Source organism: Melopsittacus undulatus, chromosome 20 (genome assembly GCF_012275295.1).
Source record: "Melopsittacus undulatus isolate bMelUnd1 chromosome 20, bMelUnd1.mat.Z, whole genome shotgun sequence".
Lineage (NCBI taxonomy): Eukaryota > Metazoa > Chordata > Aves > Psittaciformes > Psittaculidae > Melopsittacus > Melopsittacus undulatus.
The window spans coordinates 197,159-219,628 of NC_047546.1; the positions used below are offsets into that span (position 1 = coordinate 197,159).

At 70.1% G+C, this 22,470-nt stretch overlaps 3 protein-coding genes across 7 annotated transcripts; all 3 read left to right on the plus strand.

The window, feature by feature from the left end:
* The first annotated feature begins 161 nt into the window (after positions 1 to 161).
* Positions 162 to 3,868, plus strand: FLAD1 (flavin adenine dinucleotide synthetase 1). The gene is made up of 8 exons (XM_034071359.1): positions 162 to 297; positions 385 to 1,132; positions 1,681 to 1,828; positions 1,927 to 2,025; positions 2,105 to 2,294; positions 2,605 to 2,678; positions 2,760 to 3,473; positions 3,772 to 3,868. The coding sequence occupies exons 1-7, from the start codon at positions 163 to 165 to the stop codon at positions 2,893 to 2,895; spliced, it is 1,530 nt and encodes a 509-aa protein (XP_033927250.1). The 5' UTR covers position 162; the 3' UTR covers positions 2,896 to 3,473; positions 3,772 to 3,868.
* A 902-nt stretch (positions 3,869 to 4,770) lies between these two features.
* On the plus strand, positions 4,771 to 7,308 carry LOC101869904 (mothers against decapentaplegic homolog 6-like). Of its 2 annotated transcripts, none has more exons than XM_034071345.1 (4): positions 4,771 to 4,811; positions 5,241 to 5,645; positions 5,766 to 5,879; positions 6,443 to 7,308. In XM_034071345.1, the coding sequence occupies exons 2-4, from the start codon at positions 5,249 to 5,251 to the stop codon at positions 6,976 to 6,978; spliced, it is 1,047 nt and encodes a 348-aa protein (XP_033927236.1). In that variant the 5' UTR covers positions 4,771 to 4,811; positions 5,241 to 5,248; the 3' UTR covers positions 6,979 to 7,308. The 2 variants fall into 2 exon arrangements, with proteins under 2 accessions (XP_033927236.1, XP_033927237.1); XM_034071346.1 differs by having other exon boundaries at positions 5,766 to 5,864.
* A 1,151-nt stretch (positions 7,309 to 8,459) lies between these two features.
* ZBTB7B (zinc finger and BTB domain containing 7B) lies at positions 8,460 to 21,923 on the plus strand. 4 transcript variants are annotated; one of them, XM_034071098.1, is made up of 3 exons: positions 8,460 to 8,548; positions 19,627 to 20,630; positions 21,138 to 21,923. In XM_034071098.1, exons 2-3 carry the CDS (start codon positions 19,633 to 19,635, stop codon positions 21,556 to 21,558), a joined length of 1,419 nt encoding a protein of 472 aa, XP_033926989.1. In that variant the 5' UTR covers positions 8,460 to 8,548; positions 19,627 to 19,632; the 3' UTR covers positions 21,559 to 21,923. The 4 variants fall into 4 exon arrangements, with proteins under 4 accessions (XP_033926989.1, XP_033926988.1, XP_033926986.1 ...); XM_034071097.1 differs by lacking the exon at positions 8,460 to 8,548 and adding an exon at positions 10,069 to 10,123; XM_034071095.1 differs by lacking the exon at positions 8,460 to 8,548 and adding an exon at positions 10,101 to 10,214 and having other exon boundaries at positions 21,138 to 21,922.
* The last annotated feature ends 547 nt before the right edge of the window (positions 21,924 to 22,470 follow it).

A 22,470-nucleotide genomic window follows, 5' to 3' on the forward strand; every position in this document is an offset into this window, starting at 1 on the left:
GCGGCCACCGATCCCCCCCCAGCCAACCAACCGCGATGGTTCTGTCCCCGCCGGGTCCCGCCTCCTGACCAATCAGCGCCGGCAGCTCCCTGTGACGCACCAGCCGCCCGGCCAATAGGAGCGAGAGGCGGTGCCGCGGCCCGAGAGCGGCGCGCCGGGCCCATGTGGGTCGCGCTGCGGGGCGTGCTGCGGGCGGGCGGGGCCTTGCGCACCGCCTCCCCCCGCCCCATGGCGGCCCCCGGGCCTGGGGGGGGCGGCACGGCCGGTATCATCGTCATCGGTGACGAGATCCTCAAGGTGCGGCCGGGGCTGCGGGGGAGGCGGGGGGGCTGCCCCGGGGGACCCCCCCCCCGTTACCGTTACCGGTGTCTCCGTTCCCCGCAGGGCCACACGCAGGACACGAACTCGTTCTTCATGTGCCGGCGGCTGCGCGCTCTCGGCGTGCGCGTGGCCCGGATCTCGGTGGTGCCCGACGACGTGGAGGCCATCGCGGGGGAGGTGTCCTCCTTCGCCTCCCGCTTCACCTTCGTGCTCACGTCGGGGGGCATCGGCCCCACGCACGACGATGTGACCTTCGAGGCTGTGGCCAGGGCCTTCGGGGAGCAGATCGCTCCCCACCCCGAGCTGGTGGCACTGGTGCACCGGCTCTTCGGGGCGACGGATGCCCAGCGCCCCGAGATGAAGCTGGCGCGGGTCCCGGCATCCTCCCGTCTCAACTATGGTGTGGGCAGCGCCTTTGAGTACCCGCTGGTCAGCGTGCGCAACGTCTACATCTTCCCTGGCATCCCGGCGCTGATGGAGCGCGCCCTGGACGGCTTCGCCCACCTCTTCCGCAGCGAACAGACCCGGTTCCACTCCCGCGCCATCTACGTGGCGGCCGACGAGGTGCTCATCGCACCCGCGTTGGACAGGGTCAATGCTGCCTTCCAGGGCCGGGTCAGTCTGGGCTCCTACCCGGACTGGGCCAGTAACTACTACCGGGTGAAGCTGATGCTGGACTCGGAGTCGGAGCAGGACCTGGAGGAAGCGCATCGCTTCTTGATGGAGGAGCTGCCGCCGGGCGTTGTTGTGCCGTTGGTGACGGACTGCATCGCACCAGCGGCCACGGAGGTTTATGGCCTGGCTGAGTCAGGTACAGGGGGTCATAGAACCACAGAGCAGTTTGGGTTGAAGGGACCCCAAAGCTCATCCAGTCCAAGCCCTGCAGTGGGCAGGGACATCTCCAGCTAGAGCAGGTTGCTCAGAACCACATCCAGCCTGGCCTTGGCTGTCTCCAGGGATGGGCAGCCTGCACCAGGCTTTTACCACCCTCACTGTAAAGCAGATCCCAGCCTCGCAGGGCCAGTGCAGTGGGAAGACCAGCCTGGGAGCGGCATTTGCCTGTGCTGGGGATCTTGAGGGGTGCTGCAGCCCTGCTAGTGCGGCACCACAGGTGGGAGTGGGACCCAGAACCGCAGTTCAGGTCCCTGAGAGCACAGCCTGTGCTGGAGGGAGCTGTGCCGCGGTGCTGGCAGGATCCCGGTTCCATCTGTGGCACAGACCTCCCTCCGGGTTATGCAGCTCTTGGCTCCAGGCTCCATAGTGTGTCTGGAGACAAGACATGCCCGAAGGCGGAGGTACCGCAGGGCAGTGCCAAGGCAGCGTAACCCGGGGCGGGCACCGACTGCCCCATCCCGGCAGGCTCAGCCCTGGGGCACAAGGTGGCAGCAGCTCTGCGGACCATCGAGGAGGCTTTGGAGCGGTACAGCCTGGCCCAGCTCTGCGTGGGCTTCAACGGGGGCAAGGACTGCACGGCCCTGCTGCACCTGGTCCATGCTGCTGTGGAGAGGTACCCGGCCTGGGGCAGGCGGAGGGGGTCCCATGGGCTCCAAGCAGGGCTCTGGATCCCAGGGCTATGGAGCCCCTGTGTGATGGATCTCTCCACAGACGGTACCCAGCGAGGCAGGAGAAGCTGCAGGTTCTCTACATCCGCATCGTGTCTCCCTTCCCCGAGATGGAGCACTTCATCCAGGCCACGGTGCAGAGGTGCTGGGGGTGAGGGGCAGGCTGTGGGCTGAGCAGGGAGCCCCACAGCCCCATAGCAGCTCCCATCCTGCCTGCACAGGTACAAGGTGCAGCTCTGCACCGTGGAGGGCTCCATCCGGGAGGCTCTGGTGCACCTCAAGGAGCAGCAGCCGCAGCTCGAGGCCGTGCTGATGGGGACGCGGCGCACGGACCCCTACTCACGCACCTTGACCCCCATGTGCCCGACGGACCCCGGCTGGCCCCCATACATGCGGGTGAACCCCCTGCTGGTACGTGGCCTCCTCTTGTTCTAGGGCAGGTTAAAGTGATGGGGCTGGAAGCTGGCACAACCCATGCCCATCCTGGAGGGCTTCCCCCCAGAGCATTTCCCACCCTGCTGCACAGATGGGTGCCCCTCACTGCAGCCAGGCTGCCGGGTGCTGTCAGACCGGGCTCCTTCCTGCCCAAATTGGGGCTTTCCCTGTGTTTGGGGTGTTCCAGGAGGGCCGGGAGTGCTCTGGGGCTCCCCTGTGCTCTTGAGGGGGGGCAGTTGTCTCCTCTGGGATCTCTGTGTCAACCCCTGCCCAATTCTGCCTGCAGGACTGGACCTACCGGGACATCTGGGAGTTCCTGCGCCAGCTCTTTGTCCCCTACTGCATCCTGTATGACAAGGGGTTAGTGTCAGTGCTGCCCACCCCGCTTGGCACAGCCGGTGCCTTGGGGTGCAGCCTGGCAGCTGCCTTCTCCCCCTGCAGCTACACCTCCTTGGGCAGCATGGCCAACACGCTCAAGAACCCGGCCCTGCACTACACCGACAGCCAGGGCCGGGACCGGTACCGGCCTGCCTATGAGCTGGAAAACGAGGAGGAGGAGCGCACGTCCCGCCGGTGACGGCACCCCGGGTATGGCACTGAATGAACCTGCTGCCCATCAGCACTGAATGAACCTGCTGCCCATCAGCACTGAATGAACCTGCTGCCCATCAGCACTGAATGAACCTGCTGCCCACCAGCACTGAATAAACCTGCTGTGCTCAGCCTGCGTCTGCATCGCTCGTGCTCGGCTCTGCCCATCCCTTCGGGGCCTGGGGGGGGGATGAGGCCAGCTCCGAACAAAAGGGTTCCCCCCCTGCACCCCTGCTATTGTAGAGGCTTTAGAAGCGCAGTGAATGGAGCAGGTTCCAGTGCTCACCGCACGCCTGCACGGCCGCATCCCTGCATCAGACCCCGCTGAGCCCTCAGCCATGCGCCTGCTCCATGCCCGGCCACTGGGCACCAAGAGGCGATGGGTGAGGGCTGTGGCACTGCCGGCCCCTGCCGGGGCCTCGCTGGGGCTGCGCCTGGGCTCGTGGCTGCTGCGGCTGCTGCGGGAGTGTGTGTACCTCCTGCTCTGCAGCTGGTGTGTCCGGGACCTGCTGGACTAGGCATGGACCAGCCCTGGCACCTCCTGCCTGCCTGGTGCAGTGATGGGTGAGTGCCCTGCCCTCGGCAGCCTGCTCCGTGTGGGGCTGGGGGGGGACGGGGGCACAGCTGTGGTGGTTGGGGTGGTACAAGGGCCCAGCCGTGGTGCTTGGGAGGATGCTGGGTTCCCAGCCATGGGGCCTTTGGGGGGCAATGGCCCAGCCATGGTGCTTAGGGGGTGATGAGAGCCCAACAGTGGTGCTTGGGAGGTGATGGGAGCCTGGCCATGGTGCTCCTGGGGGCTGAGGATTGCAGCCATGGTGCTGTAACGGGGTCCTCACCCTCTGTACCTGCCTCCTCTCCCCAGACTGCCTGGTTGTTACCCCGTGCTGATGGAGCTGATGGACACCCAGTTCTGGGACCCCACTCTGCCATCACAGAGACCCCAATAAACCTGAGCAGCACCTGAGCAGTTCCATGTGCTTGAGGAAGGCTCTGGGGGGGGGACGGCCGTGTCCTGTCCCACCCCTCGCCCTGGGTAGGTCCCAGGCATCCTTCAGCGTCACCACTGCCTGGGGCCCCTTTAGCAGGAGCCGTGCCCTGCCTGTCCCCCCTCAGCCTGCTTGATCCCCGTCCATGACTCAGCCCCTTGTCTAAAGAGCATCTCCCCTTGTCCCTGCTCCAGGCCCTTTCCTGCCCGGGCTCTGGCGCTGCCAAGAGCCAGTGGGAAGCAGCCAGAGCAGAATGTCCCCATCGGGCCCAGTGTGGCCGGAGCTGCAGGGAGGTCAGGGCCAGGGGGATGTGTGGGGCTGTGCCGTGGGTCACAGGGGGTCCCCGTGCCCCCCATGGCCCTGGGTGCCAGAGCCTGGCGCCAGCCCCGGCGGCAGCGCCTGGCGCCAGCGCGGCCTCCCTTATCTCTGCGGGAAGTTGGGAGCAGGAAGCCCAGCCCGGCGCGGGATAAGGGTCCCGTTTACATTAACGGCTTTGTTGTGGAGCCGGCTCCCACCCTCGCCCGGGGAGGCCTGGCTGGGGGGGGGCAATGAGGACCCCGCTGTGGGTGTCAGTGGGGGCTCAGCTTGTGCCATCGTGGGCTCGGGGCTGTCGGACCCGCGGCCTCTATGCCCCCCCTCTGCCCCAGCACCGGTGCCGGCTGCCCCCGGGAGCCAGGGGGGCTCCGGCAGCCCCCATAGCGCCTGCGCCAGCCCCACGGAGGCTCAGCCCCGGGGCTGGACGGGACGGGCGAATCAATGAGATCCCCGACGGGGAGGGCCGGGGGAGGGGAGAAGCTCCCGGCACAGGAAAAAGGCCGGGGAGCGGCGGGGCACGGGCAGAGCGGAGCCGGAGAGCGGGGCCCCGTGCGCGGCCCCGAGCGCGGCCCCGTCCCTGCGCACCCAGATCTGCTGTGCTGTGAGTGAGACCCTTCCCCAGCGACCCGGAGACCCCGTTCCCAAGGACCCCATCCCCTGGGACCCTCTTCCCAAGGACCCCATCCCAGGAGACCCTGTTCCCAAGGATCCCATCCCAAGAGACCTTGTTCCTAACGACCCCATCCCCTGGGACCCCATCCCAGGGACCTCAACCCCAGAGACCCCATTCCCAAGGATCCCAACCCCAGGAGACCCTGGTCCCAAGGATCCCATCCCCAGATACCTTGCTCCCAAGGACCCCATCCCCTGGAACCCCATCCCAGGGATCCTTCCCTAGATATCCTATCCCAGGGACCCCTTCCCTAGGGCCCCCGTCCCAGCCCGCTGGGGAGGGAGCCCACAGACCCCTGGGTCACCCCCCCCCATGACCCTCGGGTTCCCCCGGGGTGACGCCCGCCCCGTCCCGCAGCGGCTCCCATGTTCCGCTCTCGCCGCTCGGCGCTGGTGAGGCGGCTGTGGCGGCTCCGCTGCGCGGCCGCCGGCCCCGAGGACGGCCCCGGTGCGCTCAAACCCGCGGCCCATGCCCTGTTCAAGAAGCTGAAGGATGAGGAACTGGAGCTGCTGGTGCAGGCGGTGGAGACCCGCGGCGCCTGCGAGGCCGGCTGCGTGTGGGCGCCGCGGGGGGAGCCCCGAGGGGGGCCCAAGCAGGCGCTGCCCCCCCAGGTCCTGCTCTGCCGCCTCTACCGCTGGCCCGACGTGCGCCAGCCCCAGGAGCTCAAGCACCTCTGCTACTGCGCCGGGGGCCGGAGGGGCTGCGGGGACACGGCCGCTCTCTGCTGTAACCCGCATCACTTCAGCCGCTTGGCTGTGCCCGGTGAGTGCTGCCCGATGGAGCCGGCTCCGGGCTCTGCGGGGGGGCAGGATGCGGGTCCCGGCCCCTCATCCCCTCCTGTCCCGCAGAGACCCCAGCCCCTCATCCCCTCCTCTCCCGCAGAGACCCCCCCGCCCCCCTACTCGAAGGTGTCCTGCGGTCCCTCCTGGCCGGAGGAGCCCCCGTTCCCCAGCACGCAGCTCCTGGAGCTCAGCTACGACGGTGCGCACCGGCGCGGTAAGAGCGTCCCCCCGTGCCCAGGGCTGCTTGATCCCCCCCCCGCTTTGCCCCATAGACAGAGGGACCCGAGGCAGGGCACCCCCCCCCTTTGGGGCACCCGGAGCCTGGGAACCGGGGAGCGGAGCTGCAGCCGCTCCCGCAGGGAGGAAGAGGCTCTGGCGCAGGACGAGGGGTTCCTGCCGGGGGCCCCCCCACGGCTCCTGTTGTTTCTGGCGCCGCCGGGCTCGGTGCCGGAGGAAGCGCTGCCCGCGGGGACGCACACAATGTGCCTTGACGCACACGGCAGCAGCTCCAGCCTGGCCACCGGCCACCGGGGCCGCACCTTCCCCATGCACCGGGACCCCCTCTCCGTGCTCCCCGAGGGCTGCGGCCGAGGCCAGGCTGGCATCGGAGGTACCTCCGAGCTGGGGCATCCCTGCGGGGCTGTGTCCATCCATCCACCCCCTGCCGCAGCCCCGGGGTGGGCTATGGGGGTGTGGACCCCCCATCCCCTCGGTCCCTCCAGCTGCCCCACGGGTGTCTCTGCCCCACGGTGATGGTGACGCTCTCCTTCCCCCCAGACACCAGCCTCTCCCGGAGCACCAGTAAGGACGGCTGCTGGTGCAAACTGGCTTACTGGGAGCACCGCACGCGCGTCGGCCGCCTCTATGCCGTGCACGAGGCTGCGGTGAACGTGTTCTCCGAGCTGCCCCGGGGCAGCGGCTTCTGCCTGGGGCAGTTACCGGCCGCTCACCGGAGCCGGGCCGTGAGGAGGGCACGGGGCAAGATCGGCCGGGGGCTGCTGCTGAGCCGGGAGCCGGGGGGGGTGTGGGCCTACAACCGCAGCGAACACCCCATCTTTGTCAGCTCACCCACCCTGGGCCCCCCCGGTGCCCGTGGGCTCCCGGTCCTCAAGGTGCTGCCTGGTTACTCGGCCAAGGTGTTCGACTACGAGCGTGTGGGGGGGGCCGGGGGCCGGCGGCTGCCTGGGGAGGGTCCCTGTGACCCCCATAGCATCCGCATCAGCTTCGCCAAGGGTTGGGGACCCTGCTACTCGCGGCAGTTCATCACCTCCTGCCCCTGCTGGCTCGAGGTGCTGCTGGACCGGCCGCGCTGAGGGGCTGCACTGGGGGCACGGGGGTGCCAGGGAGACCCCCCCAAAGCGGTTGGCAAAGGGGGGGCATGAGCTGGGGGGACCCCCCCACTGCCCCCCAGCCTCTCCCTATAGTGAGGCTGTCCTGGCCCAGGGCACCCTCTGCTCCAGCCTCGGGGTGGGGGGGAGCCGGTGCCCGCAGTGCCTGGGCCCTGCTGCCCGGCCCCAGACCTCTCCTTGGCCCTGGGATTTATTTAATCTCTTTCTCTCTTTTTTATTTTATTTTAATGGTTAAATTTATTTTAATTTATATTATTTTTGTAAAAAAAAAGCAAAGCTCGAGGCAGGAGCCCCCCCCCATCCCCCCCCGCAGTGGGTCATCCCCCCCGGGGAGGGGGGCAATGCACAGTGGGCAGGAACTGGGGGCTGCAGGAGGGGAAGGAAATGGGACAGGCAAGAGCAGTGGAGGGGAGGACCGGGGCCATGGCAGTGGAAGCACAGCTGGATGGTGTGAGGCATGTTGTGGGGCTGGTGAACACAGCTGGATGGTGTAGGGCAGGTTGTGGGGCTGGTGAACACAGCTGGATGGTGTAGGGCAGGTTGTGGGGCAGGGGAGCACAGCTGGATGGTGTGGGGCAGGTTGTGGGGCAGGGGAGCACAGCTGGATGGTGTAGGGCAGGTTGTGGGGCAGATGAGCACAGCTGGATGGTGTAGGGCAGGTTGTGGGGCAGATGAGCACAGCTGGATGGTGTAGGGCAGGTTGTGGGGCTGGTGAACACAGCTGGATGATGTAGGGCAGGTTGTGGGGCTGGTGAACACAGCTGGATGGTGTAGGGCAGGTTGTGGGGCAGGGGAGCACAGCTGGATGGTGTAGGGCAGGTTGTGGGGCAGGGGAGCACAGCTGGATGGTGTAGGGCAGGTTGTGGGGCTGGTGAACACAGCTGGATGGTGTGGGGCAGGTTGTGGGGCAGGGGAGCACAGCTGGATGGTGTAGGGCAGGTTGTGGGGCTGGTGAACACAGCTGGATGGTGTAGGGCAGGTTGTGGGGCAGGGGAGCACAGCTGGATGGTGTAGGGCAGGTTGTGGGGCCGGTGAGCACAGCTGGATGGTGTAGGGCAGGTTGTGGGGCTGGTGAACACAGCTGGATGGTGTAGGGCAGGTTGTGGGGCAGGGGAGCACAGCTGGATGGTGTAGGGCAGGTTGTGGGGCAGGGGAGCACAGCTGGATGGTGTAGGGCAGGTTGTGGGGCAGATGAGCACAGCTGGATGGTGTAGGGCAGGTTGTGGGGCAGGGGAGCACAGCTGGTGGGTGTGGGGCGGCTGCTGCGGCCGGTCCGGGACATTCCGGTATCTATAACCCAAATAAACGGTGCCACCGGCACCAAAGACCTCTCGGTGTCCCGGGGCGCGTCCGTGCCGCGCGGGGCCGCGCTCGCCGCCTGCGGGCCCCGGCTCCGGGACCGGCAGTGCCCTCTGCAGGCGGCCGCGCCCGGGCCGCGGTGACCACCGGCTCCTTCCTGCCACGCCGCCGGCCCGGCTGACACGGGCCCGAGGCCCCCCCCGGCACCGGCCCCTCCGAGAGCCGCGGGCAGGAGGTGAGTGCGGGACCCCCGTGGGGCAGCGGGCGGCGGCCGCCGGGAGCGCCCCGACAGCTCCAGCTGCGGGAGCAGTGGGACCGGGGAGCGGTGGGGCCGGAGGGCGGTGGGGCCGGGGAGCAGTGGGGCCGGGGAGCGGTGGGACCGGGGAGCGGTGGGGCCGGGGAGCGGTGGGACCGGGGAGCAGTGGGGCTAGGGAGCGGTGGGACCGGAGGGCGGTGGGGCCGGAGGGCGGTGGGACGGGGGAGCAGTGGGGCCGGGGAGCAGTGGGGCCGAGGAGCAGTGGGGCCGAGGAGCAGTGGGGCCGGGGAGCAGTGGGGCCGGGGAGCAGTGGGGCTAGGGAGCGGTGGGACCGGGGAGCGGTGGGGCCGGGGAGCGGTGGGACCGGGGAGCAGTGGGGCCGGAGGGCGGTGGGGCCGGGGAGCAGTGGGACCGGGGAGCAGTGGGACCGGGGAGCAGTGGGGCCGGGGAGCAGTGGGGCCGAGGAGCGGTGGGGCTGGGGAGCGGTGGGGCCGGGAGGGCGATGCCGGTTTTCCTCCGGTTTCTCCCCTTTACGCTGCTCCCGGTGCGGGTGCGGGTCCGGGGATGCGGCTGCGGCGGGGCCGGTGATGCAGATGGACACCGGCGGCGTCCCGAGGCGCGGCCGCAGGTGGCCGGTACCGAGCCCCGTCGGGCGGGGAGCCCGGTGATGGATCCGTGCCCCCGGCGCGGCCCGGCTGACATAACGTCTGATCGGGCCGTGTTTGCCTTGGCAGCGCAGGCGGCGGCTCCGGCTCCTCACACTTTCCGCCAGCGCCGGGCAGCGGCCGGGCTCTGAGTCAGGAGGAGCCGGGGGGGGGGGACCGGGGTGAGCCGAGGTGAGCGCCGGGACGGGCCGGGCCCCGCCGCCTCCCGGGGCCGGCGGCCGTCGAACAGGTTGCACGGGGTCCCCGCCCCGGCACCTGCGGAGGGGCCGCTCGGGGGGGGGCCGCGGCCGCCGCGCCCTGCCCAGCGCCGCCGGGAGCGGGGGAGGCCCCGCCGCCCCCCCCGCGCTCCGTGCCCCGGTCCCCCCCCCCCCCCTCCGGTGTCCGGTTCCTTGTCCCGGTCTCCCCGCACGCATCCCGGTGCCCGGTGCCCGGTTCCCCGCCCCCCCGTGCCCGCGGGGCGGAGCGGAGCGGGGGGGGCCGGCCGCGGGGTTCGGCGCCTGGCACCGGGCGAGGCGCCGGGGGGGGGGTCGGTGCTGCCCCCCCCCCTCAGCCCCGGGGCCGGGCCCGGTGATCGCCGCCGTCCCCCGGCTCTGACTCAGCTCTTCCCATGCCTCCCCCCCCAGCGCTCCCCGTTCCCGGGGGGGAGCCCGCGTGGCCCCCGCCCTCCCGGGGGGGGGTGTGGCGGGGCTGATGGGCGGCCCCCCCCGGCCAATGGGAGGCCGGAGCGCGGACGCGCTGGCCAATGAGCGGAGAGGGGCGGGCGCTTCCTGGAGCCCCGGCGGCGGCGGCGGCGGCGGGGGGGGCGCGGGCGGGGCGCGGCGGCGGCAGGTGAAGGCGGAGGCGGGGCCGCGGCCCCGGGACCGTCCCGCAGCTCGGGCGGGGCGCGCAGGTGAGCGGAGCGGAGCGGAGGGGGCTGCGCGGACCGGGACCGAACGGGAGCGCTGCCGGTGCGGCGGCCGCTCGAGCGCAGCCCGGGTGCGGTGAGTGCCGAGGGGCCGGGATGCTGCCGACGGGTGCGGAGCTCCCGGCCGCTCCCGGCCGCTGCTCCGCGCTGGAGCCGGTGGGCACGTCTGTGGGGTGGAGGGCGGCCACGTGTGGGGTCTTCCCAGTCCCTCCGGACGGGGCTGCGGGAAGCCGGTGACACCGGTCGGTCCCCGCGGCTCCGGTGCTGCCCTTCAGCCGCGGTCCCCCGTGCGCTCACCCCATAGGTGAGCGGGTGCTGCCGCCATCCCCCCGCCCTTCCTGGCCCCATGTACAGCTTGGCTGCATCCCCATGTGCACCGGGCAGCGGCAGCACCCGTGCGGCCGGGAGGCAGCTCTGGAGCCAGCCCCACTGCGCCGGTGCCGATAGAGATGGGAGCGCAGGGTTGGTGTCTGTGTCCTGGCACCCTACGCCATGCCGGTGACCTGCCGGGCCTGGTGTGCTGGCAGCGGTGCTGGCTGCCTGGCTCCCGGCCGTTGGTGAGGGACCACCACAGGGGTGCCCACCGGGCCCGGTGCCTCGGTGGCACCCGCCGAGCCCCGGTGGACTCTGCCCCGCGCACCCAGAGCTGCTGTGCTTGTCCCCCCCCCGGGCGGCTGTTTGCCCGAGGCGGGGTGCGGTATTTACCCTCCTGCTGCGGCCCACGCCGGTGCTGAGCCGCCGTCTTGGGCCACGGCCGCCCTTGACCCAGGGTGGCTTTTGCCAGGCAAGAGGACTCAGTGCCAGGTTTGGCGTGGGGTGAGTCTCGGTGTGCCTGTGTCCCCCCCATAGCCAGGCTGGGCCGTGGGGACAGAGCTGGGGGTGCCCTGGCACTGGCACACGGCAGCTGCTGGCAACTCGAGGCCGCTGTGGTGATGCCGGCGCTGGGCGCCAAGGGATGGGTTTGGCTCAGGAACTTGAAGCGGGTGCGTGGAGAAGGGGAAGCTGTGGGGCAGGGGAGGGTGTGGGGCTGGGGTGCCCTCAGTGAGCACAGGGACACAGAGCGGGTGAACGGGCACAGGGAAGTGACCAGGTGCGGGGGGGGGGACACACATCAATGCGGGTTCCGGGGACCCCCCGAGCCCCCCGCGGTGTCAGGGCCGTGGTGCTGAGCCCGAGGCTGTGGCAGTTCGGCTCTGCCAGCTGGTGCCGTGCACCCTCGGTGCACACGTGGCACGAGCGCGACGGGCCCGAGCATGGCGGGGGCGGGGGGGGCCTCGGGTGCAACGAGGGGTGCGGGGCCAACGGGCCCCCCCCCGTGCCCGGCCCTCGGGGGCGGCTGCTGCCGCTTGCGCCGAGCGGAGCCCTCCTACCGGGGATGATGAAACCACCGGTAACCTCTCCCGGCAGCACCGGGAGCCCCCGGGAGTCCGCGCTCCCCCTGCGCCGCCGCCGCCTCCCATGGTAACCCCACGGGGGGAGCCCGCCCCGTCTGCGGGGGGGGGTTGGCGGCCGCCGTGCCCCGGGAGCTGCTCGTCCACACCCCTGCGAGCCCCGGGGCGAGCGGAGGACCCGGCGAGGGGCTGGGCTGGGACCCGTCCGACTCGCTTCGTGCCAGGCAGATGACGCTCGGGTGGCCGCGCAGGCAGGGGGGAGGCGGCCGCTGCCCGTGACCTTCAGCCGGTGCGTGGTCGTGCCCCGTGCCCGGAGAGGGATGAGCGCTTGGGGTGCTCGGTGCTCCGGGGGCTCCGGCACCCCTGAGGCCGGCGGCGGAGCTCGGGGGGGCCGTGTGCGGGCGGGGGGACAAGGCATGGCGAGGGAAAATGAAAGCAGGTGATGCGGAAGGAGAAGTAGGTCAGGCGAGCGCTGGCCTCTCCCGGCAGCCTTGGCTGCGCTGGGAGCTCTGCTCTGCCCCGGCTGGCCCTGCCATGTCCCCAGGCCCCATGGGCAGCGGCTGGACGGGGCGGTGAGTGGTGTCCTGGTACCGGATGCTGGGTCTAGGGCAGGGTGGGTGCCAGCGCTGCCTGCCCTGGATGCTGGACGGGGGCCGGTTGGGGAGCGTGGCCGCGCTGGTTGGCACACGGTGGGCACGGTGGCATCCCGGCGGGTTTGCTTCTGTTCCCCTCCCATGGGTCTTGCCGGGGCCTGCGGTGAAGATGGGCAGGAGGATGCTCTGCTTATGTCCCAAGAAGGGGAGGGGAAGGGGATTCCCGTCTCATCTGGGCTGTGCCGGGTGAACCAGCGCGGTGAGGACACACATCCTGGTGGGGCTCGGGGCTGGGGGCAGCCCCGTGTGCCGCACTGGGGCTCCACATCCGCCTGGCCCCGGCTTCACCCTCACCACCGCACGGGGCTGGCCCTGGTCCTGCTCGCGGTGCTGCGTGGGTCAAGCTGTGCCCAGCACAGCCCCGCTGGCAGCGCTACGTGGGCTCGGGGGGGATTAGAGCCGCCCCCCCCACACACCCATGGGATCAGCAGCAGGCAGCGCTCTGGGGGCGGAAGCTGGGCTATTTCGAGGGGTGTCCGGGGGGGGCTGTGGGTTGGCACTGTCCTTGCCGGGTGACCCCACCGGGCCCGGAGCCGGGATGGAGCCGGGATGGAGCCCCGGGACCCGGCCGCTGTCTGCGTTCCTCCGCCGGGTGCTGCCGGGACAGGGACCCCCCGGTGGGGAGGAGATGCCAGGCTGGGCCCCCCCGGGGCTGTGCGGAACTGGGGGCCTGGGGCTGCTCTGCAAGGGGCTCCGGTGACCGAGCGCTGCAGGGGGAGCACCGGAGCCGGCTCACCCGGGGGTCGGTGCAGGGACCCCCCCCGGGCAGCGCTGCCGGTCCCAGGCGGAGAGCTCAGAGCCTCGTCCGCTGCCACCGCAGGCAGAGCCTTGCTCTGTGCCCAGGCTGGGCTGTGCAAGCTGGGGCCTGGCTCCACCGGGCCCCTCTTGCTGCTGTCAGGGGTAGGCTGGGCAGTGGATGGGCACCTCCCACCTGGACTGCAGCCCTGGCTGCTGGGGCACCTCGGCTTTCACCCTGTGCTGTGCTGATCAAACGTGGGGTTTGCTATTGACCATCTCCTTCCTGTTCCTCCTGTCCCCAAGTTCCATTTCAACAACCCCTTCCTTCCTGCTTCCTTCCTTCTTTCCTTGCTTCCTTCCCCCTGGCTGCTCCTGTGTGTAGGCCCAGCGGGGAGCAGATGGGTGCAGCCTGTGTCTGGCCTTGTGTGTCCTCTCTCAGTGGCTGATGCTCGCAGCAGGGAGCCCATGGGTGGCCCTCAGAGGCCACATGCCCTTGGCCACCCATGGGTAAGCAGGTGGCTGTAGGACTCGCTGTCCTGGCAGGTTGGAGTTTCCCGTGCCAGGATGTGGTGCAGAGGATGGGGATACCCATGGCTGGACAGCATCCTACTGTCAGGAGTGGGGCTGGTGCCATGTAGGAGCTAGGATGCTGCTGGAGCCGGAGTCCCATCAGTGGTGGCAGTGGTCATGGTGCCTCTGGCCAAGGCAGGGGCTGAGTGTGGAGGAGCATGGATGAAGGTCAGCCTGTCCTCCATAGGGGATATCCCCTCCACTGCCTGGTCCCTTATGGGTGGGCACCACTCGGTGCCCCCCAGCCGGGGCAAGCAGCAGTTTGTGGTCGGCAGTTGCAACACCCCCAGGGTGGGGGGGCCTGGTGAGTCACCCAGCGGGGCCTGGCCACCAGCGGGAGCCCTGAGTCAGGCTGCGTGCCCATGCCGTGCCCATCCGTGCCCCTCCCTGCCCGCCTCGCCCACCTTATCTACCGCCCTTAGCACCAGGCACACCTCACTGGGGGGGGCTGGCGCCGTTCCCCTCCTTTATGGGGAGCAAAGGGCAGGCAGAGGGTTGGCAGCGGGGCCGCATCCCTCCCCTTCGTCCCGCCTGGGATGCTGCCCCTGGGCCCTGTTCCCCAGTGGGGCCTTCAGGCATCATGGGCATGTGATGGGCAAGGCTGCAGCATCCTTGCTCCCAGGTGCCATGCTGCCTGCACCGCCGCTGCCTGCACCAGTGCCGCTCCATGGCCACACCGGTGTCTGCGCTCCCTGCCTCACACTGACCTGCAGCATCACAGCCCATGGACCGCAGTGCCAGGGGATGAGCTGCCCCTCATGGGTGATGCACAGTCATGGGCAGTGCCCCTCTGCCATCCCCTCTGCCTGCTCCTGTGGTCGGGCTCTTGCACAACTCGGCTCCTTCCACAAGCGTTGCTGGGGCTGGAGGCCCCCTCCCTGCCTGCTGCAGGCTCTTCCCCTTTCTGGGGGGCAGCCCCACGGCAGGGCCCTGGCACAGCACTGGCCATGCTGGTGTGGGTGGCCAGGGCGGATTCTGGATGCTGCCGGTGGGGTGTGGGGAGCGCTCCCTGTGCTGCTAATTGCTGTTTAGCTGGGGATGCAGAGGGTGTAATTATGGGGGGGATTGCACGAACCTGCAGCTGGCCCTTGGGGACTGTGGGGGCACGAGGGGCCCTCGGGTGCCCTTGGCACAGGAGGCCGAGCAGGACCCGAATCCTCCCTCGCCAGGGTCACAGCATCCCCTATGGGACCGCAGGGACCTGCTCCGGGGGCAGAGTGGGACGTGCATCGGCAGGACCGGGGGGAGGCTCCGGGGCTCGCTGGGCAGGCCCCAGCATGCCGGACCAAGCCCAGCCCTGTGGTGGCAGCCCCGGTCTCGCCAAGCGCAGGCGCCCTCCCGGCTTGGCCGGGCCGGCCGCTGCCATCGGCCAGCACCCAGCACCCAGCGCCCAGCACCCAGCACCCAGCACCCAGCACCCAGCGCCCATCACCCAGCACCCAGCACCCAGCACCCAGCACCCAGCGCCCATCACTCAGCACCCAGCGCCCAGCACCCAGCACCCAGCGCCCAGCACCCAGCACCCAGCTCCCAGCACCCAGCTCCCAGCACCCAGCACCCAGCACCCAGCGCCCATCACCCAGCGCCCAGCACCCAGCACCCAGCACCCAGCACCCAGCGCCCAGCACCCAGCACCCAGCTCCCAGCACCCAGCACCCATCACCCAGCACCCAGCGCCCAGCACCCAGCACCCAGAACCCAGCTCCCAGCACCCAGCGCCCAGCACCCAGCACCCAGCACTCAGCACCCAGCGCCCAGCACCCAGCACCCAGCACCCAGCACCCAGAACCCAGCACCCAGAACCCAGCTCCCAGCACCCAGCGCCCAGCACCCAGCACCCAGCGCCCAGCACCCAGAACCCAGCACCCAGCTCCCAGCACCCAGCACCCAGCTCCCAGCACCCAGCACCCAGCACCAGCACCCAGCACCCAGCGCCCTGCCTTGGGGCGGCAGGAGGGCCAGCGCCCATCGACGCCTCGGCGTGGGGGGCCTGGGCAAGCGTCGTGTTGGCGATGCCGGCGGCAGGGAGGGGATGCTCGAGGCACAAGGTGCCGGTGCGGCCGGTGCTGGGGCTTTCCTGCCGTGGGAAGGGGCCCGGGGGTGCCCCCTGCCCGGTTCCGGGTCGGGCCCCACATCACGGCGCCGGCCGCCAAGGGTTAATGCCGTGTGTGTTCTGGGAAGCGGGGCTGGGAGGTGCGTGACCCGGGGTGTGGGCGTCGACTCCTTTTGAGGTGGGATCCTGCGCTCAAGTGCAGCGGGGAGCGGGGCCAAGTTCACACAGCACCCTGCCTTCCCCTGCCTGCGCCAGCGCCGCCAGCCCGGCCGCGGTGCCGACCCCTCCGGGACCCCTGCCAGGTGAGCCCCGTGCCCGGCCGGCACCACCGGGCAGTGTGGTCACTATGGTGCCGGGTGGTGGGGACACGGTGTGGGAGCGGGCAGGGCCGGGCAGAGCTGCCCTGGCACCGGCCGGAGGCTGCCGGGATGCTGGCGTCGCCTGCACCCTGCACCGCCCTCACTGCCGGTGGGACGGGATGGGACGGGATGGATGGTGAGGTTCGGGTCACCGTGGCCTGGTAGAATGGGGCCCAGTCCCTGTGGTGGTGATGCCAGGAGCTGGATGCGCCTGGGATGGGCGGTGGGGCCGGCAGTGGGAGGGGGTTGTAGTGCTGGGATGGGGCCATGGTGCCAACATGGAGCCGGTGTGGGACCGTGGCTGGGCTGGTCCCTGCTGCAGGTGCTGGGCTGTGGCTGCTGCCCTTGCCCAGCCTCCACCCCGGTGTCCTGGCACTGGGCCGGAGCTGGGCCGTGGCACTCAGACCCCTCCTCGGTGCCATGGAGGCTGTGCCCACGCAGCGCTGGTGGTGCCAGGGGCCTGGAAGCTGCCAGGATGGCACCGTGGGCACGAGGAGCATGGCGGCAGCAGGGGTCCGGGTGGTGCCATGGAGCCAGGGGCTCTGTTTATCCTCTTCTCTCTTCAAACCATTTCCTTTCGTCTCCTCTCGCTGTTTTCTTCTTTCTTCAAAGAGCCTTTTGCTTCCCCTGGCACCTTCCCTCCGGCACCCGTACACACCCTGGTGTTTGCCCACCATGGGGCCACCAGCCCAGCCGGACCCCAGCCTGCTGCTGGGTGGGCAGAGGGGGTGCACAGACCCTCACCGTGCTACCCCCCACACCAAAGCATCCGGCACCGGCACCACTGCCGCTCCCCACCGGCCTCAGGCCGGACAGTGGGGGCCGAGGAGGGGGGTGCAGGTCCCAGGCCCCTTCCTGGGGCTCCGCTGTGGGACACGGGGCTGGGGCTGGCGCCGCACTCCCCTTCCTGGGTGACTCATTCTCCCCAGTGCGGCTGTGAAGTCCCTCGACAGCGTTTGTGACTCCTGCGCCTGAACGCGCCTGGCAGCAGCCAGGGTGGGGGTGTGCTCACCGGGACCCCTTCCCCATGGGGGAGCAGATGGGGGTAACCCCAGGCACCTGCTCCCACTCCGCATCCCCCATCATCCCCAGCCAAAGCCGGTGGCACTGAGCCCACATGCAGAGTGTCATCCTGGCTCGGCAGCAGGGGATGGAGCTGGTTCTCACACAGGGTGGGGGGTCAGGGCTGGACCCCCACCCTGCTGCCTGTGGCTGTGCCAGGGCAGCCAGACCCCCACGGCTTGGGGAGCTGGCAGGTGAATGGGGCAGGCCATGGTTGTGCCAGGCAGAGAGATGTCAGGGTGACCTGGGCAGGCATTGTTCCTGCTGCCACCCGCCCCGGCACGAGAACCGGCTCTGCATGGGAGCGACCCCCCCTTTCCTTGGCCCTATGCGGCTGCCGCAGCTGAGATGGGCCCAGCCACAGGCATTGACGTAACCGAGACAGCCCTGGTGCGGTGGGGACCATGGCATCACCGCCAGCCCCATCCCTGCCCCATCCCTGCGCCATGGGCTCCGGCGCAGCGCGGGGGGCCAGGGCTGTCTCTGGCAGCCTCACACCTCGGCCCCCCCATTTCCTTATCTCCGCTGTGATCTCCTCGATGGCAGCACCCGCTCAGCATGTGACTGCTCCAGGGGAGGATGCGCGGGGGGGGGGTGGGGGTGTCGGCGAAGGAGGCGGTTTGGGCCCATGGAAAATCCCCCCCTCCGCCGCTCGCCCCCGCCCTGCGCCAGCCCCATGCCCTGGTCCACGGCCCCACAGCCCCATCCGGCCCCACGGCTGCGTGCAGGGGTCCCGGCTCCTCACTGGGCTGTGCTGGGCCTGCACCGCGGTGGGTTCCGTGGCACCGGCAGTGCTCAGCCTGCTCCCACCTGCACCATGACACAGTGCGGCCGGTGGCTGTGCTCATCCTGTGGGCATGGATGGGGCTTAGGCTGCGGTGCTGGCCCCAGGGACCCGCAGGTGTGGGAGCTCCACGGTGGGCACATGCTGGTGGCACCATCATCCCCGTGCCATGGGGCTGAGGGTGCTGTGAGGGACCAGGGGATCCATCCCGCTGACGTTGCCGTTTAGCTGCAGGACGAGGTGGATGCCACCGATCATGGGACCGTCACCTGCAACCACCTTTGGGGTCCTCAGTGCTCGGGGCCGCCCCCATGGGCCCCACGTCCCCCTCCATCGCCCCAGGCGCGTCTCAGGGCGCTCACCTCCCCTCCTCCTGCCCCCGCTGCTAATCCAGCCTAATCCCACCGGGGGCTGTCGCTGCCTGTTGGCTCCCATGGAGCTGATGCTTTAATCACCCCTAATCCTCTCGCCCCCTCCGCAGCCCGGACCCCGACCGGCGGCACCCCCGGCTCCTGCCGGGCGCTGGGGCAGCCGTGAGCTCCCGCAGCCCGGCCGGTCGGCGCTGCCCGGCTCCCAGTTTCAGGGGCGGCTGCCGCCTGCCCTGCCGGTCGGGCCTGCTCGGCAGCGGCTGGGGCGGCTTCGCAGCCGGTTGCTCCGGGGCCGTTCCCAGCCGCCTGCCGAGGCAGCCCCAGCTGGCGGCCGCCCAAGCGCAGGGAGCGGCCGGCGCGGGGATGGGCCCCTTGTGCCGGGGGCCGCGGCCGCGCCGCCCCTCGACGGGCAAGAGGGGGCACGTCCCCAGCGCCGCCGGCGGCACCCAGCGCCTTGGTGCGGCTTGGCTGGGTCTGGGGCGGTGATGTCCACTCCTGCATCGGCCTGGAGCTGGCAGCACATGGGGCCGTGTGCCTGCCTGTGCCTTGGCCTGGCTGCAGGCAGGACAGAGCTGCAGCCCCGGTGTCACCCAGCACTTCACCAGGTATCAGCCAGCAGCACCAGGCAGCAGGGAGGGCATTCCCCATGATGGGCAAGGTATTGCAGGCTATGTCACAGCCCTGGAGCCACTGCTGCTGCCTGTACCCTGCCTGTGGACAGGGGTGGGTCGTGCTCCCTCTTCCCGCAGACTCCATCACCTGCTTGCACCGGCTCCATGGGGATGCTGCACGTTCCCAGCACAGCTCCATAGGGACCCCAGTGCCAGTGCTGGCGGTGCCAGGTTTGTGGCTGAGGCCAAGCCCTGCCAGCACAGCGTGGGAAAGGCCGGGCTGGCGCAGGCAGGGCTTGGCTGGGCGAGGAGCGGCCCCAGGCTGGGGCAAAGCAGGAGGGAAAGGGGCCCGGCCCCCACCGGGAGCGGGGGCAGGAGCTGGCGGCGCTGGTGCTGATCCTAATCTGTGGTGGCAGGAAGCGTGGCCCCCGTTCCCAGCCCGGCCGGGCTCCTCTTCCCGGCACTCACCTCCCACCCGCACGGTGCCGGTGAGGCCGCGCTCCTGGCTCGGTGCTGCCGGGAGCCGGCGGCTGCGCTGTGGCCGTGCCGGGGGGCCGGGGTGGGTGGGCTGGCACAGGAAGCTCCTCGCCTCGGCACCCGCTCAAAGGCACCACGCTGAGATTTCCCCCTTTGCTGCGGTGGCAAGAGGGGGAGCGCGGGCAGCCGGTGCTGCCGGCGGAGGAAGCGTGTGGGGGGCTGCGGCTGGGGCCCTGTGCCCACCAGCCTTGGTATGGGCTGTGGGGGGTGAGGGTTTGGTGTCGCTTGTACCACCGCCACCCGGCCCAGAGCAATGGAGGTTTCTTCACACCCTGGCTTCGTGGTGGAGCCGACGCTTTGGCCATGGCGGCGTTTGCTCCGAGAGCCGTGCTGGTCAGTGAGCATCCCCATCCTTCCCGCAGGTGAGGATGATGGCCAGCCCGGAGGACGACCTCATCGGCATCCCCTTCCCCGAGCACAGCAGTGAGCTGCTGAGCTGCCTGAACGAGCAGCGGCAGATGGGGCTGCTCTGCGATGTCACCATCAAGACCCAGGGGCTGGAGTACCGAACCCACCGCGCTGTCCTGGCCGCCTCCAGCCGCTACTTCAAGAAGCTGTTTGCGGGGCCGGGGCCGGGGCAGGAGGTCTGTGAGCTGGACTTTGTGGGGCCGGAGGCTCTGGGTGCGCTGCTGGAGTTTGCCTACACGGCTACGCTCACCATCAGCAGCGCCAACATGGGTGAGGTGCTGCGCGCCGCGCGGCTGCTGGAGATCCCCTGCGTGATCGCTGCCTGCGTGGAGATCCTGCAGGGCAGCGGCATGGAGGCGCCGGGCCCCGATGATGGAGACTGCGAGCGCGCCCGCCGGTACCTGGAGGCCTTCGCGGCGCTGCCCGAGGGGGAGCTCCTGGCACCGCCACCATCGCGCCCGGCCGCGCGCCGCAGCAAGAAGACCCGCAAGTTCCTGCAGACCCGCGGCGCTCGGCTCAACAACCACACCGAGGAGCCGGCCGCCGAGGCCGAAGGCTGCGCCAGCCCCCAGCCGCCCCCCCAGCCGCCATCGCCCCCCCTGCCCGAGGGGCTGCCTCTGCCCTACGACAGCTTCGAGCTGCCCGAGGAGGAGGAGCTGCCTCCGCATCCCTTCCCCTTCCCATACCAGCCTCCCCTGTCCCCCGAGGAGGCTGCCTCCGATGAGGACGCCATTGACCCTGACCTGATGGCGTACCTGAGCTCGCTGCACCACGAGTCGCTGGCGCCGGGGCTGGATACACCCGACAAGCTGGTGCGGAAGCGCCGCTCGCAGATGCCCCAGGAGTGCCCCGTCTGCCACAAGGTCATCCACGGGGCCGGGAAGCTGCCCCGGCACATGCGCACGCACACGGGGGAGAAGCCCTTTGCCTGCCAGGTCTGCGGGGTCCGCTTCACAAGGTGAGTGCAGCCTGATGGGGACCCCACAGCATCCCCAGTGGCACCTCCCTGCAGGCAGGAATGGGCAGTGCAGGTCCATGGGGTCTTCTGCACTCCTGGAGAGCTGCTGGGAATGTCAGGATGAAGGCACTGACACTGGCTGCCCCATTCCTGACACTGTTCGAGGCCAGGTTGGATGTGGCTTGGAGCAACCTGCTCTAGTGCAAGGTGTCCCTGTCCGTAGCATGGGGTTGGGACTGGATGAGCTTTGAGGTCCCTTCCAACACAATCTCTTCCATGGTTCCATGACCTTCCGTGCCCACCACCCAGGCCAGCATCCCTGGCTGCAGCTCTGGTGTGGTAAAACCAGGGATCCATTGCTCACCACCACCGTGGCCCCATCAGAGCCCTGCATTCTGCAGAGCATCCCTAGCACACATCCCTGCCATGGGGCTGCCAGCATCACCCCCCACAGCCGGGTGGCTGCTGCCAGCCCCGTGCCCATGTCTGCCTGTCTCCCCCCTCCAGGAACGACAAGTTGAAGATCCACATGCGCAAGCACACGGGCGAACGGCCCTACTCCTGCCAGCACTGCAGCGCCCGCTTCCTGCACAGCTACGACCTGAAGAACCACATGCACCTGCACACGGGCGCCCGGCCCTACGAGTGCTACCTCTGCCACAAGGCCTTCGCCAAGGACGACCACCTCCAGCGGCACCTCAAGGGCCAGAACTGCCTCGAGGTGCGGACCCGGCGCCGGCGCCGCGAGGAGCCCCCTCCGCCGCAGGAGGGTCCCCCCGGCCTCGACCTGTCCAACGGGCGGCTGGAGGGGCTGCGCCTCTCCTTCGCCCGCTACTGGGGGCCGGGAAGGATCAAGGAGGAGGAAGAGGAGCCGGAGGGTGAGGAAGGGCCGCAGCCGGACGGCGCCGTGAAGGTGGAGTCGGCATAGGGCGGCTGTGGCAGCGGGTGATGGTCGGTGCCGCACCCGCCGCGTGTTCTGTGCCCGTTTATCCCGTCACGGTTCATTCCCAGTTATGCAAAGGGGGAAACTCCCCCCTGGCCGATTTGCACAAAGGGGGGGGGGGGGGTTCCCCGCTGCCCTCCCCCCCCACCGCCGGACCCGGGACCCCCCTCGGGGGTCTGCGAGGAGTTGGGGGGAGGCAAAGCGGGACCGGGGTGACCCCCCCCACCCCTCCGGGGACAAACCCCCTCAACATCAGCGGGGCCGGGACCGGGCTGGGGCCCCCACGGACCGACCCCTGCGCCCCCCAACCGGGGAGCGCACCCCCTGGCGGCCCCGCCCCGCGCTGCGCATCGCTTGTCCCCCCCCCCCCTTCCCCACCCCGAGCAGCCCCCCCCCCGGCGAGCCCCCCCTCGCCCCTGCACTCCCGGCTGCTTTCTCTTGGTTGCACTATTCGGGTGAGCCCACCCGGGTGTGGGGCAGCCCCGGCCCCCACCCGACTCCCCCCATCCCCTATAAACCACCGCGGCCCTGTGGGACCCCCCCCCCCGGGTGGCCGGACCCCAGCGGCCACTCCTCTGCCCTTTGCACATGCCCTCCCCCTCGGGCGCATCCCCCCGGGGGGGGCAGGGACCGGCACTATTTGCCTAAAATAAGAGTTTATCTATATTTAAAAAGTGATGTAATATATTCCCCCCCCTGCACCCCCTCCCGGCCCCTCCGCTGCTGCCGCCAGCGCTGCCCGGCCCCCACCTCTGTCCTTGCCATGGGGTGCCGGGAGGGGTGATGGGGACGCGGGGCTCGGCCCCCGTCATGGCTTTAAAGTGCCTTATGGTGAACTTGAATCTTTCGGCTACTTGAACCTTTCTGGTGTCAGGAACCAAACGAATAATCGGCGGG

Bases quoted from the DNA above. Each gene is read 5' to 3' on its own strand.
- ZBTB7B (XM_034071098.1), top strand. From the start codon at position 19,633: ATGATGGCCAGCCCGGAGGACGACCTCATCGGCATCCCCTTCCCCGAG. The intron at 20,631-21,137 runs GTGAGTGCAGCC...TCCCCCCTCCAG, and splicing joins TGCGGGGTCCGCTTCACAAG to GAACGACAAGTTGAAGATCC.
- LOC101869904 (XM_034071345.1), top strand. From the start codon at position 5,249: ATGTTCCGCTCTCGCCGCTCGGCGCTGGTGAGGCGGCTGTGGCGGCTC. The intron at 5,646-5,765 runs GTGAGTGCTGCC...CCTCTCCCGCAG, and splicing joins CAGCCGCTTGGCTGTGCCCG to AGACCCCCCCGCCCCCCTAC. The intron at 5,880-6,442 runs GTAAGAGCGTCC...CCTTCCCCCCAG, and splicing joins CGACGGTGCGCACCGGCGCG to ACACCAGCCTCTCCCGGAGC.
- FLAD1 (XM_034071359.1), top strand. From the start codon at position 163: ATGTGGGTCGCGCTGCGGGGCGTGCTGCGGGCGGGCGGGGCCTTGCGC. The intron at 1,829-1,926 runs GTACCCGGCCTG...ATCTCTCCACAG, and splicing joins GTCCATGCTGCTGTGGAGAG to ACGGTACCCAGCGAGGCAGG. The intron at 2,295-2,604 runs GTACGTGGCCTC...TTCTGCCTGCAG, and splicing joins TGCGGGTGAACCCCCTGCTG to GACTGGACCTACCGGGACAT.